Source organism: Bos taurus, chromosome 10 (assembly GCF_002263795.3).
Source record: "Bos taurus isolate L1 Dominette 01449 registration number 42190680 breed Hereford chromosome 10, ARS-UCD2.0, whole genome shotgun sequence".
NCBI classification, from domain to species: Eukaryota; Metazoa; Chordata; class Mammalia; order Artiodactyla; family Bovidae; genus Bos; species Bos taurus.
The window spans coordinates 14,257,792-14,276,311 of NC_037337.1; the positions used below are offsets into that span (position 1 = coordinate 14,257,792).

Genomic DNA, 18,520 nt, shown 5'->3' on the forward strand with positions numbered 1-18,520 from the left:
CTTGGAACCCGCCAAGGTCATGACTATCACCGATGCACTCTGAGGGGTAAATATGGGTACTGGACAAAGAGCGACAAAGCTGTGCACTGGCGCAGGTGTGGCTCAGGTTCCTCCTGGATGGGAACTGCTCTAGAGCTATTAGCTCCACAAAGGCCGGCAGCTAATGTGCATTGCCAGAAGTGCAATTAAAATGGAATGAATATCTGGAATTGTTTCAAAAACTAAAGGGTATTTTTCTAATATTTGCTTATCATCCATGAGATCTACGCTTTCCTCTTCACGCCCCTAGAGTTGTTAGCTCTGAAAGATCTGTTGCATGTGGTTGATACACTTTTGGAAACACTAACCAGTCATCTATCGCCTTGATGTGATGCATTGAACTACTCATTTCACAAATATGTTAGACAGAGAATCTTGTGCCCTGGTTTCTGGCTTGTAACAGATATTCTACTTACTCACACACACACACACACACACACACACACACATATACACACTGCAAGGGTAAAATGTGGGGGAAACAAGACGAACTAGCAATGGTTCCCCCAACTCCATTGTTTTCTGTCTTCAGTCTCGTGTTGAAAATCACCCCATAACAGAATCTGATAACTCAGCAAGTGACCTTACACAAGCCTCTTCACTCTAGGAGCCTCAGCTCCCCATTTGTAAAGCAGGGGGAATAATCTTGTGCTCACCCACCTCAGAGTGTTGGTGTCTGGACCAAAGGAGACAATGAATGTGAGCCTTCTGTAACAAGAGAAAGTATTTTATGAATACTGTTCTGAGGATTCACATGAATTTGGGGGTTGTGTAGCATGGTTTTATATGTCTGTGGCTGTGGGCATCAGTGTGTACTTAAGTTTACTCTGAACATAATAAACCCAAGTAGCTACAGATCTTCCCTCATCAGCATCTGCCCTTAAAGTTGTGATAATTATGTTTGAGCAGAACAGAAACTCTCTCCAAGCCGAGAACTTACATCTGACATCTCTTCAATGGAGCTAAGGCCCAATGGAGTTAAGGCCATTCTTAGTATAATCCTTCTATTTCCTATCAGATGCTTTCAAAATACAGAAATAAATTGAACAGTTAATACCCCCCACCCCATTATTCCTCTGAATATCTTTTAGAGAGTTTCTTGTGGCCCCAAGTGCCTCCATGTGCCCTAGCATCCCCTATTGAGTGTTACCCTCCCAGGGCCTTCAGCTGTGTGCTTCTCACAATGGGACATGATTTCCACAGCAGACTTTCCTCTAGGAAATTTACCCCTTTGCTGTACACAATACAAACGCTGTGGATCAAGGTGGAATGGCTGGCTTTGTAAGCAGAGGCAATGTAGGCAGCCTGACACGGTGTCCAGATGCCTCTCACAAGCCACGACCTTACCAGTTAATTATTGGCCCTCACATAGCATGTTGCATCTGAAGTGATACTTTATAAATGTCACCTTATTTATCTTCCCATTGTCCCTCAGTGGCCGGGAATCTCATCAAATCCACCCAGGAAGAATTGGTTCTTAAGTAGTCATCCCCGCCAGGTGGTTCCTGGGCAGCAAGGTGGGAGCCTGTTGCAAGGTTTCCCATTTTCCCGTACCTTATAACTTCAGCTGTTTGGGGCCAGGTCCCTGTGTTTATTGCAGCCACACATATTGGGTGTTCCCTGTGCTGAGCATTGGGAGCCTGACCACAAAGCCACTGACCACACCCCTAAGGAGCCCCCAGAAGCTGGAGAACATGAAGAAAGGACAGCCCCACTTGATAGTAGAGAAGGCTTCCTGGAGGAGGAGTGACCGGAACTAACTCAGAGAGGGTGTAAAGGAATCACCCAGAGGAGGGAGTGGAAGAAGGAAGGCCGAGGAAAGAGACTGAGCCAGGGAAGTTTGGGGCAAGGCTAGAAGACAGAGAGAAGAGAGGCTGCTTTAGGAATCAGAGGTCAGGTTACAGAGGGCCTTTGTGTGTGGTGCTGAGGAGTTTTGACTTAAGTGGATAGGGATCTAGTTTTGAGACTTAGGCTTCCCTCATAGCTCAGTTGGTAAAGAATCCACCTGCAATGCAGGAGACCCCAGTTTGATTCCTGGGTCAGGAAGATCCCCTGGAGAAAGGATAGGCTGCCCACTCCAGTATTCCTGGGCTTCCCTTGTGCCTCAGCTGGTAAAGAATCTGCCTGCAATGCAGGAGACCTGGGTTGGATCCCTGGGTTGGGAAGATCCTCGGGAGAAGGGAAAGGCTACCCACTCCGCTATCCTGTCCTGGAGAATTCCATAGACTGTATAGCCCCATGGGGTCACAAAGAGTTGAACACCACTGAGTCTATGGGGTCGCACAGAGTCGGACACGACTGACAAGACTTAGCAGCAGCAGCAGCAGCAGAGCGACTTTCACTTTCACTTTTGAGACAGGTAGAAAAGCTTTCATCTATTCCTTGTCTCACCTCCATCTCTAGTCTCCCCCCACCACAACACATAAACACTTTTTTCCTTAGTTAAGTTAGATCTGACATTCTCTAATTTTTTTTCTCAATTTTTTTATTGTGGTAAAATACCCATAAAATTTACCATCTGAACCATTTTTAAGTCTACAGTTCAATGGTATTCATTACATCCACAATGTTGTGTAACATTACCACCACCCAGCTCCAGAACTCTTTTTGTCTTAAAAAACCAAACCTCCATACCCATTAAACACTAACTCGCCACTCCCTGTCCCCCAACAACCACCATCCCACTAACAGTCTCAGTGATTTCAACTACTCTAAGTACCTGCCATTTCTTGCATGAATGGATGAACAAGTGAATTATTGCTCTTGGGCTGACTTGATGTGATAGCAGAGAGCAGATCACTGTGTAGATGATTCAACACCTTTAATCAAGGAAGGACAAAAAGTAAGTCTCCACTGTCCTGGTAGAGGGCCTGCCCTGCATGGGTTCCTTCCTTGACACTCAGTTTCATAAGCAGAGTGGGAACCCACAGCCGTGTTTCGTTGTCCCACCTTTGGGGCACTGCATGAATCACAGACAATTGGTCTTTTTCAATAGAGTAGAGTAGTTTTAACAGAGACAATTATAAAGTAAGAAAGGTGGGTTTGGAGGACAATGCTCAAAGGAGAAAACGAGAGGCGGTCCAGGTTGTTGGAACCGCACGTTTTGTGTGCTTGTTTATGATTTAAATGCAGGGCCTTGCGGAGATGAGGTTATTAATGTACAGTAAAGGGCAGAGAAAACATCGGTTGTGCAGAATACGAAGTGCTTGGCTTTGACAGCAATTTCCCTGCCTCTGCCTCCTGAGGCAGAGGCTCGCTGTGTGAGCCAGCTTCCCCAGCCCTTCTTAACGTCCCTGACTGTGCAGAGAGCCATCCTGAAAGAGGGTGAGCAGCAGCACTCTCCCTTCCTCGTGGCGCTTTGGTTTTGTATGTCAAGCACTTACTAAACTGACTGATGAGAGTCTCCCACCAGGATTTTCTAGATAATTCAGACATTATTCAGGTTACTGGGACCTGCCCAGAGTGTACGCTCAGATATTTGTCTTCCATTGTAGATTTTCAGAGGGCACTCAACCCAGAATGAGCCAGATGTTCCAAGGAGCTGAGGGGAGGGGAAGGACAATCACTTTTTAATGACGCAGAAATTGAAAATACATGGCTATACAGATTATTTCTAAGATTCCTTCCTGCCCCACTCACCAAAGCTGATTCTTTCTGATTCTTCCAAATAACTGATGTCTACTCACAGATTAGAAATTTCCCCAGCAACCCAGAACAAGCCTGAGTTTTTCTTGTCAATGTCCCCCATTTTGAATATGAATTCTGCCTATCAGATGTTTGGTGCCTAAAGCTGCTCTTCTGACAGAAATGAAATCTGAACAAGTGGCTTTTATCTAAAAAAATTTTAGTTAGTCTAAGACTTTGCAAACAAAAAAACAAAAAAATTGTCCTCATAAACCAAATATCTTTATGATACAAACCAAGTCTCTTTATGTCACAAACCCCCATTTTTTATTCATTAGAGGGTTTCCTACAGTTTTCACCTTGGCGTGGGGGCCAACCTTAGCTCACGTCTAGTCAGATGAGGCTGTGACCTAATGTGGAATATCAGGTGATTGAGAACCACACCCCTCCCCACCTCAGTCTCCCAACCTGACCTCCCTCCCCAACTCTCTCTCCTGACCCAACCTCCTGAAATCCCACCTCATTCTTACGACCTGACTTCATGAAATCTCACCTCTACGGCATTAGCCGTGATTTTAGGCTTTGATCCCACAGTTACGTGGAGGTCCCCCAACCAGGGGGAAAGGGCATGGCTTTAAGAGATCAAGGTGACCAAGAAAGACCCTGCCAACTCCACGATCTCTCTCAGGGTCAGCTCTGTTAGCGTTATAAGATAAAAAAAACATTTCCTTTTGTATAAAATACTGTTTTCCCTTCTCTTACTTTCAGACTGTGTGTGTCTTTAGTTTTGAAGTGAGTCTCTGGGAAGCAGCATATATATGGGTTACTCTTTTAGTATCTATGGGCTTCCCTGGTGACTCAGATGGTAAAGAATCCACCTGCAATGTGGGAGAGCTGGGTTTGATCCTTGGGTTGGGAAGACTCTTTGGAGGAGGGCATGGCAACCGACTCCAGTATTCTTGCCTGGAGAATCCCCACGGACAGAGGAGCTTGGCAGGCTACAGTCCATGAGGTGACAAAGAGTTGGACACGACTGAGCGAGGTAGGGAGGGAGGTTGGGTCCTGCTGTACAGCACAGGGAACTACAGTCAATATCCTGTGATAAATCATAATGGAAACAAATACAAGAAGATATAAAACCGAGTCACTTTGCTGCACAGAAGAAATTAACACGTTATAAATCAACTATACTTTAATAAAAAATTTTTAATAAAAAAAAAATTCCAGTCTGAAGAACCTGAGGGAGAAGGTAGTGAACCCTGCCTTTTACACAATGAGAAACTGAGGCCCAAAGTGAGGAGACACAGTGTCCGAGGACATGCCATTGGTCAGGCTGCTGTGGGTCTGAAACTGGGTTTACCTGACACCCAGGCAGAAGGCTGCCTTTTGGAGACAACAGGCATGATTAGTGGCAATATTTTGGGGCCAAATCACTTTGAGGAAATGAAAATTGAAATGGCTGGGAAAAAATAGAGAAATTTTTCAAAATGGCTTTCTGGCTCTGGGTAAACAGTAACCACATTTTTTTTGCCTGTTGGAGGCCTGGTTTTTAATCACTCCACAAGCAGTTTTCATTTCTGTAGTAAAATTGCTTGTGGTTCTATTTAATTTGTTTCTGCAGGAGCCAGCTTTGGTGAAGATCTCCGAGGAGCTGGCGGGCATTTTAGCACAGCACGCACAGCCAGTCAATGAGAAACGGTTCCCAACGTGGAGAAAATTCCTGCAAACATTCCTCAGTCAAGGTAAATAAGACTGGAAAGCTTCTGTTGAGGTTTGGTCTGCGCAACCTTGCATTCTAGTTTTGGGTCAACCTGGGGCCAGTGTGAATACCTAGAAACTCTTGCATGGGTTTAGAAAAGTGCTCCTCCAAACAGATTTTTCTTCAAAACTTTGCCTAAATATTTATCCTGCATTCAGCCTCTTAAGTAAACAGGAACTGAGCAGGCCAGGCATGCCGTGCATAGCTCGAGATTCTGACCATATTTTGGCACCACAGACTTCTCCTGAGAAGTAGTCAAAAACTTTGGTATCAGAAGACCTGAGTTTGGATCTCATCCTTGACCTTGAGCAAGGTTCTTAAACGCTTGGAGGCCCAGTTTCCTCACCTACTTACAGGGTTGTTGGCAGGATTCAATGAAATAAATACATGAAGGTTTCTACCAGGGAGCCTGACTCAAAATAAGTCTTCAAGAAATGTGAGTTTCTCCTTCCATTTTCTAGGAGAGAAGAAATGGTCTCACTTCTGGTTCTGAGGTTAGACCTTGTAAATAAGAACCTGCTATAGTCTTGGAGCCCAAAGTGATTTTGGGGCTCCAAAATCACTGCAAATGGTGACTGCTGCCATGAAATTAAAAGGCACTTACTCCTTGGAAGAAAAGCTATGACCAACCTAGACAGCATATTAAAAAAGCAGAGACATTACTTTACCAACAAAGGTCCCTCTAGACAAAGCTATGGTTTTTCCAGTAGTCATGTATGGATATGAGAGTTGGACTATAAAGAAAGCTGAGCACCAAAGAATTGATGCTTTTGAACTGTGGTTTTGGAGAAGACTCTTGAGAGTCCCTTGGACTGCAAGGGGATCCAACCAGTCCATCCTAAAGGAAATCAGTCCTGAATATTCATTAGAAGGACTGATGCTGAAGTTGAAACTCCAGTACTTTGGCCACCTGATGTGAAAAACCAATTCAATGGAAAAGACCCTGATGCTGGGAAAGATTGAAGGTGGAAAGAGAAGGGGTCGACAGAGGATGAGGTGGTTGGATGGCATCACTGATGAAATGGACATGAGTCTACATAGTCTCCAGGAGTTGGTGATGGACAGGGGAGCCTGGTGTGCTGCAGTCCATGGAGTCACAAAGAGTCAGACACTACTGAGTGACTGAACTGACTGATAGTCCTGGAGCAAAGCCCCCTGACTTCTCAATTTTCTGATTATGTTAGGAGGTCAGTGGATGAGGGAATGAATGGAGCAGTTGTGGAGGTCCTGTGGGAGTGCTACAACACACTGCCCCTCACTCTTTAGGAGGCAACAGTATAAGGTGGATATTCTTATATGCTTACACACATGCATGATAAGAGAAGGCTAGGATACAGACCACAGAAGCTATCTTTCCACTCTATTCACCACTGTCAAAAGATAACATGTAACATAAATATATAATAATATCATAATAATAGGGCTTCCCAGGTGACACTAGTGGTAAAGAACCTTTCTGCCAGTGCAGGGGATGTAAGAGACATGGGTTTGATCCCTGGGTTGGGAAGATCCCCGGAAGAGGGCACATCAACCTGCTCCAGTATTCTTGCCTGGAGAATCCCATGGACAGGGGAGCCTGGCAGGCGACAGTCCATAGAGTTGCAAAGAGTAGGACACGACTGAAGCAACGTAGCACGCATACACGCACATCATAATAATATCAGATGATAGCAGCAGCAGCAACAACCCAATGGCGAGAATAGCACAGTGAAAACAACATAATAAGCACAGTCTGTGCTTACCATGAGCTAGACTCACCTCATGGCATGTGAGGCAAGTGAGTTCTTAGTTCCCTGACTAGGGATGGAACCCATGCCCCCTGCAATGGAAGCATGGAGACTTAACCACTAGACCACAGGAAAGTCCTTAGACTCTATTCTAAGCACACCTATATTAATTTCTTTAATCCTCCTAACAGCCCTATGAGGTGGGTACCATTATCACCCTCACTTCACAGAGAAGGAAACTGAGGTACAAAAGATTAAGTAACTCTCCTCGAATCACTCTGTGAATATCTAACAGAGCCAATAAAAGGCTACCCCGTGCTACTCCAGGAGTCTTGGCCAGAGACAATGGGTACATTTACCAAGGAATACCTCTTAGCTCAAGATATGAGATCGTATCGAAAAATAAAGATCTACTGGGCATTGGAATACACTGCAAGGCAGAGTGGGGTGGAAGGGCATAGTAAACACACTGTTAATAAATTATTTAGATGGGACGGCCCACAGTCTAACAAGAATGCTGAGAAAGGATTCTTCACTGGTGTGGGGAGACGCAGAGGGCAGTTATAGTACAATCTGTCCTCTCAAATATAAATTTCTGTGATTCCACAAATTTCCACATAAACCCAATACCAGAAAAGTAAAACTAAAAGAGTCAACCCTGTGCATAAATGGGAGAAAATAAAGTAGGTAGGTATACTAGGTGGCTTCCGTGACTCAGACGGTAAAAAATCTGCCTGCAATGAGGGAGACCGGAGTTCGATCCCTGGGTTGAGAAGATCCTCTGGAGAAGGGAATGCCAACCTGCTCCAGTATTCTTGCCTGGAGAATCCCATGGACAGAGGAACTTGACAGGCTACAGTCCATAGGGGTCTCAAAGAGTGAGACCTAACACTCTCTGAGCGACTAACAGTTTCACAACAAAAAATGGTTAAGAATAAAGGATTTTTTTCAGATTATGAGGGGAAGACCCTGAAGATCTCAGATCCATACATGACAGGATGTTAGGAAGTTTCCATATCTTCCAAGGTCAGCCTGCAAACCTTCCTCTAGCCTATTTATTTTCATGTGAGCTTTGTAGACTAGAAAGGGTTTTCCCAGCCGTCATCTCACATGAGCTGTACAACCACAAGCTTAGCCTTTGTCTCAGCCTCCGTCATTTCTATCCTTTCTTCCTCTATTTCAGCCGTGTTGTAAGCACAATACTTATTTATAGGAGGAAGAACAAGCTTTATTGAGACACTTTGATAGACAAAGAAACAGGCTTAATGCTAGGAAGTGACTAGGACAAAATCACACAACAAGTGCATGGTGAGTGGGAACGCAGTTAGAGCCCACAATTCTAGCACGTCTCAGAAATCTGGTTTGGGGGAGTCATGTGTGTTCAAACCTATTCCCAGCTCTGAGCCCAGAGCCTACAGCAGGCCCTGCATAAAATTATTACTGACAGAGAGGCTGCCCACCCAGGTTTCCTGACCCTAAGGCCACCATCTCCTGCCATCTTCCCTGTTGCCTGGTTCATTTCATTTCTACTCTCTGAAGTGTGCTTATAGTCGCGAAATGTGCTATAGATTTGATTTCTGCATTGTCAAAGCATTATATCAAAGGCAATACATTTTTAAAAAGGGGGATTAATTACTTGGAAAAGAAAAAAATTAACACTGAAAAGACTGTGGTCCTAATACCAAGAAGACAATACAAATAAGCTACTTTGAAGTAAAATAACCTTGTAACTATAAAGGACAAGTGTTTTCACTGGAGCATCATCTTTCAAAATGTAGGTGATAGTGAAAGCCACAAAGTTTTCTGAATCAGAGAGACTCAGTAGGGTTTTTGCTTGTTTTTGTGCATTGTGTTATTATTGTTTTGTTACTTTTACCTTGCTAAATCTCCAGCAACCAGTATTTAGGTACAGCACACACTCGAAAACCTCATTTAAAGAAAAGCATATCTCAAACCAACCAAGAAGATGAATTAGCTTTCCTTCTGAAATTCAGCTTTCTTTAGGACCAGCTTTTGTGTCTATAAGCTTTAATCACACTTATAGACATTTAAGGAGAAGGCAATGGCACCCCACTCCAGTACTTTTGCCTGGAATATCCCATGGACGGAGGAGCCTGGTGGGCTGCAGTCCATGGGGTTGCTAAGAGTCGGACATGACTGAGCAACTTCACTTTCCCTTTTCACTTTCATGCATTGGAGAAAGAAATGGCAACCCACTCCGGTGTTCTTGCCTGGAGAATCCCATGGACAGAGGAGCCTGGTGGGCTGCCGTCTATGGGGTCACACAGAGTCGGACACGACTGAAGCGACTTAGCAGCAGCAGCAGCATAGACATTTAAGGAAAGAGCCTTTTGTATAAAGTAACAGATAGCTGCATTTGAAACATTTTTAAATCTCAGGATTTAACCATATATGCTGTTCAAAGCCTGTGAGCATAGGTCACCTCCCAGCAAATTCCCAAAATACACATCAAATTTATCTTAATACTGTTGGGCTCCAGAGGCTGCCTTGTCTAGGAACACTTTTAAATTATGTTATCTAATTCTTCACAAATAATATTCAATTTTTTTCTATAAAAGGGATATATACAGATTTACAGGTTAGGCCTAAAGACAGAAAACAGGGCCATGTACATTTTGTGGGCAGGCTTCCCAGGTGGTGCAGTGGTAAAGAGTCTGCCTGCCAATACAAGGGATGCGGGTTTGACCCCGGGGTTGGGAAGAGCCCCTGGAGTAGGAAATAGCAGCCCCACTCCAGTATTCTTGCCTGGAGAATCCCATGGACAGAGGAGCCTGGCAGGCTCCAGTCCATGTGATTGCAGAGTCAATTTAGTTCAGCGCCTAAACAACAAATTTGCCTCTGCGATTTTTGCTATTCAGAGCAGAAGGTGCAGTAAGATAAATTATAAAGCTCCCATTATCAGCATGGAGCAAGCTTACCTGTTTCTCAAGAATGGCAGCATTTTCTGGCTCCATATTTTAAAACAAACCAGCTATATATAGAAGTCCTTTGACTGACATAATGGTCAGTGTTTTCTTATGTCTGATAAAAGCCCTAACCTGTCAGAACTTGAAAAAGCAGTGAAGTTGAACAGGAAGCGCAGTGGTCCTTAAGGTACAAACTGTGGCCTGTGGGCAGTTAATTCCCCCCGAGGGATTTGCTGTAGCCCTCAGGTTCATCATTTATAATGAATGGGCATAGGCCTGATGATCTTTACAGTGTCTTCCTAGTTAGGATCAAAACCACCACTCATTGAGTCCAACTACACACCAAGCATTGGACTAAATACTGTAGATCACGAAGATTCACAACAGTCTGGTGAGATAGGTCTTATTATGCTGATTTTAGAAATGACGGAAAGGAAATTTATAGACTTGAAGCTACTTGCCCAAAGTCTCACAAGACATGGCAGATGCGAGCTCTGAGCCTGAGTCCCTCTGCCAAAGCCTGGGCTTTTTCCTCTTGCTCTTAATGGGCACAGTCCACATGAGTGTGTCCTTTTACCCACCCCATGCTTTTCCCCCCAGGAGGCGTGATTGAAGCGTACCCACCTTCAGAGAGTATTACCAACGTGACGGTGGACATGCTGATAGAACCCAATGGAGAAATCAGGCTGCTGTCTACAGGGGACCAGTTTCATGCTGAAGGCCCATTCATCTCCTCTGGGACCACCGTGCCTCAGACCTCAGTGGATCCCCAAGTTCTCAGTTCTTTGTGCCTTCAAATTGGAAAGGCTTGTAAAATGAAAAACGTGATTGGTCACTTTTCCATAGACCTGATGACTTTTATTGATCCAAGCACCATGGAGCAGCAGGTGAGTCAACTTGATGCCATGTGAAATACTGAAATATGTAAAGACTCCAATACCATCCACGCTCATCCAACAGGGACTGTGAGGGAGCCTCCAAGATTCTCTGCTCTTCTGATGAGCTGATTATATATGGTCCATGCTAGTTCAGGTGAGATCATACTTTATGGCTGTAAAGATGGGACCAGTGTTACCAAGCAAAGGGTTCATTGCCCAATGGGCACAGAAGCCAATACTGTGGCACAGCTTTTGAGAAAAGATTTTATTTTGAGGTCAGCTGGCAGGAGACAGGAGGTATGGCTCACATCTGCATCTTCCCTGATCTGGGGTTTGGTTGGTAAAAGCGTTGGGGCAGGTTTTCACTGAAGGGCTTTGGGACTCAGCCATTTATGATGAGGTGTGGTGAAGGAGACTTTAGTACCAGTTCTTCTGGGACAGCAGACCCGTCGCTTCAGAAAGGGCTCCGGCAATCAGGCTCCGGTCTTGTCCCGGTCATTTGGTTCTGTGGAAGGAGAAACTTTGCTTTTGGGTGTTGTTTGAGGTCAAAATTTTCTCCTCTGTGCCTATTTTGGCTGTATGACTTGTGGTTTTGTTCTCTTGTCTCTGAAAAACAACTCAGTTTCTTGTTAGAAGCAGTATAGGTCCAGTTTCAGGCTAGTTCTGCCAATACCCCGGGGTCTTCTCATTCAGTACAGCTGGAGTTTAAATCACTGCAACTTACCCTGATGGGGTCTGAGTGCTGCCCATTAATGCTCTGTCTGTAGGGAGGGAACCTTTCTAGAATCTGTTCTTAAATAGAGAGTCAATTACAAGAAAAGAGGTAAGAGTTCTTGTTTCTGTTCCCTTTTCTCATCAGTAGTTCACCGGCAACTTAGGTGGTCAGTTTTTTCTTCTTAAAAGTGTATTGGAAAATATGCATAAATATAAGAAGGCCTAAATACTAATATAATGAACCAAAACCACCTCCAGTCCTGTGTACTCCTTGTCAGTTGCCCTCACACGGCCCTTCCTCCTTGGGACTTATATTCCTTTCTATATCTTAATGCTTTCTAGTGCACGTGAATGTTACTCATCCAGGTTCATTTTCCTGACATGCATCAAGCCAAAATGCTGAAACACTGATGTCTACGGCAAAGAAAGGGTCTATCCACAAGGCAGTCAAGCAAGGAGAACGGAGAACAAGTCTCAAACCTGCCTCAAAGGGCTTGAGCTATTTATGGGATAAAGGACCAGAGTGGTCTTAGGCTTGGGAAGCATGGGGACAGGTGACTGGAAATGAGGAAAAGGTGAGGGAGTCAATCTGCACAGGAGTAACTACTAAGCAACAGGCTTCTTCATGGGAACGTGCTCAGTCGTGCCTGACTCTTTGTGACCCCATGGACTACAGCCCTCCAGGCTCCTCCGTCCTTGGAATTTTTCAGGCAAGAATAATGGAGTGAGTTGCCATCTCCTACCCCAGGGACTCTTCCAGATGCAGGGATCGAACTCATATCTCTTGCGTCTCCTGCATTGGCAGGTGGACCTAGAGGGGGCGTGTTAAAATGGAGCACTTGTCATCATCCAAGGGTAAATTTTTAGCCTCTGATGTCAAAAGGTCACCAAGCTGACACTTGGGCTGCCCAGCTAGAGGGTCAGTGGTCCTACCCAGTATTAACCAGCTCAGCTTGAATTAGACACAGCTGACTCCGAGTTTCTGAGAAACAGCTCAGGCAAACATACTGTTTAGGCTAAGTGCACCTGGAGGACACACACTTTTCTTTAAATAGCTGCAACTAAAATGATCTTGATCAGTGAAGGCAGATTGCAGGTATAATGGATTTATATATTTAATATATAGCTTAATTTTGCTTGTTTTAAAATTTTTTATAGATCATAACATTCTATGTATTCTACTACAACATGCTTTTACTTATTCAATATTTCATCCATGAAATTCTGCATGTATACAGGTGTGCCTTTGATGTACAGTAATTCTAGATAACTTTTAACCTGTTTGTTTTGCCCCCTTCTCCCCGTGCCCCAGAAATTATAATGTTTAAATTCACTACTACTTCACAAGACTCATTTTGCAAAATGTTCAGTTCCTGTTGCATTGGTGTCAGTGACCACAACTCAGTCTAAAGGATGGAATGACCTCCTGCTTTCCCTCTCCTGATACCCTCTGCCCAGCCAACACTGTAAATAAACTTCAGTTGTTTTATTACTCTGTTTTACAGTTCTCCATTTCAGTCAGATGATAGTTTCAAAGCATTTTGTTTATGCTTTGAGCAGTAGTTTTCAGCTTGTTTAATAATCATTTTCCATTTGCCTTCCTGAACCCTCCGCTGGTTCTGCATCCCTTTCTCAGGCCCACACATGGAGAGAGAAAAGGACAAATAAAGAAGGGAATGCGGGAATCAGCATGGGATGGAGGGAGGACAGGAACAATACCCTCTGGAAAAGAGCAGGGTGACAAGGAATCAAGGGGAGAAGCAGGAGAGGATTTCCCCTCCAAAAGTCTGTCATGAGAAACAAAGATCAAATCTATGATCCCTGGAGCAGTAGGAGGATGGAACTGTGGGGACAGTTGACTAATGGTTTGTATTCATTCAAGTTTGATGTAGAGAGAATTGCACCCATGGCAGTGAGAGGTATCGTCTTCAAACCCAGAGCTAGTCCTGTTCCAGGGCTTACAGCCCTTCCCAGCTTCAGGGACAAAGGTCCCACCTTTCACAGGGCTGGCCCCATGTGCCTTAACATCCTTTGCTCACACCAGCTTCCCCTCTATTTCTCTTTTCCAACCCCTTACTCATCATACTGCCTCTTGCCACAGAACTTTTCTTTACACATGCCACCCCTCCACCTGAAATGCTCTTGCCTCTTCTAGGTAACCTTCATCCATCATAATTCAACTCAAGCCATGCTTTCTTAGGGAAGCCTCCCCCAAACTTCCTGACAAAGTCAAATTCCCCTGTTTTACATTCTCATGTCATCATGTATCTCTCCTTTATACCACGTGCTTTTGTTACAATTTACAGTTATTTACATGATTATCTGATTAAAGCTGTCTCCCCCTGTACAGAGTAAACTCCCTGAGGAGATATATTTTATCTCTTTTTGCTTGCTGCTTAGTTCTCAGCCTATCTCTGACCTGGCACAAAGCAGGTGTTCAGTAAATTATTTGTTGAATGAATGAGCAAACGATAGAGGTGTTCTAGCAGATGTTGGATGGTGTTGTTAAGGCTTTTAGAGAAGAGCTCAAAAATTAATTGATGGGTGGGATAAATAAATATTTATCCAAGATGCTCTGACCTTATCATACTAATACTTTACCTTGTCTCTTCCTGTTAATACTTTAGTGTACAGCCATTTGTGTAACAATTTTCAGTACAACACTGGAAGAAGCTCTCAGTGAGCACATAGAAAGGAGTTTCTACACTGGCAAGGAATGTATGCTAACTCTCTGTATATAATAGATTATTTGAAAAATCACTGGTATCTACTCTTGCCATTTGGCAAGTGACATCATTTTGGAAAACATTTTATTTTCTCTTCTAACTCAGCTGCATTGTGGTGCTGGTAAAGAGATTGGCATATTAGCAACCTGTCATTTTTTGCCAGTCTAACAGGGGGAAAAAATGACATCTTGTTTTCTTCAGTATTTCTTTCATTATTAGTGAGGATGAACATCTTTACTATATCTATTGGCTATTTATATATCTTAATTGTCTTATCATATCTTTTGCTCCTTTTACATTGAACTATAATACAAATGCTGATTTGTAGAAATTCTTTGTATATGAGAAATTGCTTCCAAATTGTATATGAGAATGGCTCAGATGGTAAAAAAAATCCACCTACAACGCAGGAAGGTCCCCTGGAGAAGGACATGGCAACCCACTTCAATATTCTTGCCTGGAGAATCCCCATGGACAGAGGAGCCCAGCAGGCTACAGTCCATGGGGTTGCAAAGAGTAGGACATGACTAAGTGACTAAGCACAGCACACAGCACATAAGAAACTGTTATTCTTTGATTTTTATACATGTTACAAATACCTTCTCCAGACTGTCACTTGTGGCTTTTTGCCAGTCATGTTTCTCTACCATAAAATCGCCATTTTTTCTTTGTAATTGGTTAGTAATATTTTGTGAAAAGGTGTTCCAAGGAATAATATCTTATTCCTCATCATATTTCCAGACAAAATTTAGTATCCATTGCCAACTTTCTACTGGGTCAGCCACCATGATGACACTGGTAATTTTCTGTTTCAATCATTCTTTCTATATAGATTAGTTGGAAATTTACTGCAAAGAAGTTTTCCTTTTCTATCTTTTATTTATGTATGTAAGCATGTAGGTATTAATTTTTATACCAGTTTGAACTTGTAAGTTTCTAGTCTCTTCAGTCAGTTGTATTTTGACACTTTCATCATTTTGATGCTCAAGTTGTCCCAGATTTGTCTAGTAGGAGAGTCTTTAGAGTGGTTCTTTTGATGTGTCCTCATCATTCTTTGAGTGTTGTCTTACTTTCTTGCACAATGAGATGTTCCAGATTCATTTTACATTTTTTCTGACCTAGACTTAGAATCAGCCCAACAGCTTTGAGTCACTTTAGAAGAGGATGGTATTAAATTAAGGTCTGGGATGTTAGTGCTATCATTGCTACTGGAGTGTCATTGCTTCTGGCCTCTCTCAGTGGACAGAGCTAAGACATATATGCATTATACATGTACAATACACACACACACAAGCAAATATATATATATACACACACATACATATACATACATGTATCTATGACCATTTCTGTATCTATCAGGATATATATTTTAAAACCATGCATTCTTGCCAATATCTCTAATTGTAATCTGACACTTCAAGATTATTCTAGACTTCTGTTTTTCCACACTTACAAACAAATATCTTCTCCAACAGTAAGAAACCTGAGTCTTTTATCTTCAATATATTTACTTATTTCCTCAGTCAATTTATTTATTGCTTCAATGTAACCAGTCTCCCAACTAATTCTGTTATCTTCTTCACCTACCACATCTGTAACTGGATAATGAACCTTGTCATTTGTGCTTTAAGTTTATTTGTAATGCTCTTCATCATACTAAAATTTCAAATAGTCAAATCTAATTCCTTTTCTAAACTACTGTGTTACCTTGAGCTTATCATTTTCTATCATCTTCAGTTTTATATAAAGTTTTACATATAAATCTTTTTTAATATATTATATGTTTTTAATATATTTATATATATTATATATATTTATATATAAATCTTAAATATTTTAATATATATTTTATATATTTATATATAAATCTTCAGTTTTATATAAAGCTATAAAATGAGTTGGTTAGCTTGACTTCTGAGTTCAAAATTATTTATTTCAATAGTATTTTCATAGTGCCTTTGTATTAAAATTCTAGTAATAATAGTAAGAATTCACTTTTTAGAAACATCAAAGGGAATAAAAAAACTTACATTCATATATATTAATCACATTGTTAAGGGAAGTAAAAAACTTCAAAAAGATTAAATTCTAATAATAGAGAATTTTTTAAGCAAATTATGACAGATGAAAAGAATCAAGTGCTAGGAAGACAGTAAAATTCAAAGTTTTAAAAAATATTTACAGGAAACTATTTATAAACAGTGGAATGGTAAAATACAGATTATATTAGAATATATGTGGGACTTCCCAGGTGACCCAGCGGCTAAGACTCTGCACTCCCAATGCAGGGTTCAGTTCAGTTCAGTTCAGTCACACAGTCGTGTCTGACTATTTGTGACCCCATGAACCACAGCACGCCAGGCCTCCCTGTCCATCACCAACTCCTGGAGTTCACCCAGACTCATGTCCATTGAGTTGATGATGCCATCCATCCATCTCATCCCCTCTCATCCCCTTCTCCTCCTGCCCTCAATCTTTCCCAGCATCAGGGTCTTTTCAAATGAGTCAGCTCTCCACATCAGGTGGCTAAAGGATTGGAGTTTCAGCATCAACATCAGTCCTTCCAATGAACACCCAGGACTACCAGGTGATCACTGGTCAGGGAGCTAGATCCCATATGCTGCAACAAAAGATCCCACACACAGCAACTAAAGGCCTGGCACAGACAAAATAAAACTTTTTTAAAAAAAATAGAAAAATAGGGGTTTTCCTAGTGGCTCAGTGGTAAAGAATCCACCCACCAATGCAGGAGATTCAAGTTCGATCCCTGGTCTAGGAAGATCCCACTTGCCTTAGAGCAACTAAGCCCATGTGACACAACAGTTGAGCCTGTGCTTTAGAGCCCAGGAACTGCAACTACTGAGCCCACGTGCCACAACACTGAAGCTTGGTGCCCTTGAGCCTGTGCTCCACAACAAAGGAAGCCACTGCAGTAAGAAGCCTGTGCAATGCACTGAAGAGTGGCTCCCGCTCGCTCCAACTAGAGAAAAGCCCACGCAGCAACAAAGACCCGGTACAGCCAAAAATAAATAAATTTTTTTAAAAATAGAAAAATAAACAATATATGTAATATGATAACAATTTTATTAAAAGAAAAAACATATATTAATATATGCAGAACAAGAAGAACCTAAAGAAATATGCCAAGATGTTACAAGTCATTATTTCTGGATCAAATAATTGAGGGTATGATAGGCAAAGTAATGACCTGGTAAAGATGCTCATGTCCTAGTCCCTGAAACTGGTGAAGGTTACCACACATGGTAACATGTACATGCATTAGTAATTAACTTTATAATCTTGAGATAGGAAGATTATCTTGGATTATGCAGGGGACAATGTAATCACAAGGGTTTTGCTGGCTCTGAAAATGGAGGAAGTGACCATGAGCCAATGAATGCAGGTGGCCTCTAGAAGCTAGAAAAGGCAAGAAAACAAATACTCCTTTAGATCCACCTGAGGGAATGAAGCCCCCCCTGACACCATGACTTAAGCTCAGTGAGACTTCTCATTTTTGACCCTTTAAGTTACTAAATGTACAGTGTTTTGTTACAGCAGCAATAGGAAACTGAAACAGAGAATTTGTTCTGTTTTGCTCTTTATGCTTTCTGCCTTTGCATTCTCAAAAGTAAGCATGTATTTGTAGTCAGAAAAAAATATGTGTGTGATAATAATCATAAATAATGATAATTATAAAGCACATACATGATCTTACATCCACATATGTCTTGCATTCAAGGTAGGAGGCAGAAAGCTGAAGTGACTGAATCCATCTCAAACTCCTGCTCTTTGGCCCCAGCCAGACCTCAATAATATAACATACAATGCTGTCCTAATAAGAGCAGAGGGGACTGGGAGCCAAGGAAAGATGGATAAAATGACAGTGGTGCACGAAGAACAGGCCCACAATTGTGAATCAATCCAGATGAGAGTGGAAAATCCTATCCAGACTTGAGATGAGAATGTCCCATTCTAGGGTAGCAGAATGGAGGAAGAATTTGGGAAATGTAATGTTTAAATATTGTTAACATCATACAGAACACAGGGTCACTGGGAATAAAAGGAAAAGAGCCAATCCCTGGGAAATGGAGCTGGTAAGAGGACAGTACAAAACTACCTATGT

At 42.3% G+C, this 18,520-nt stretch overlaps 1 protein-coding gene across 1 annotated transcript in view; it reads left to right on the forward strand.

The window, feature by feature from the left end:
- IQCH (IQ motif containing H) overlaps nt 1–18,520 on the forward strand; it is a 229,554-nt gene that overhangs the window by 154,564 nt on the left and 56,470 nt on the right. The window contains 2 exon segments of the mRNA XM_003586516.6: nt 5,285–5,405; nt 10,677–10,963. Coding sequence (XP_003586564.4) covers nt 5,285–5,405; nt 10,677–10,963 — 408 coding nt within the window.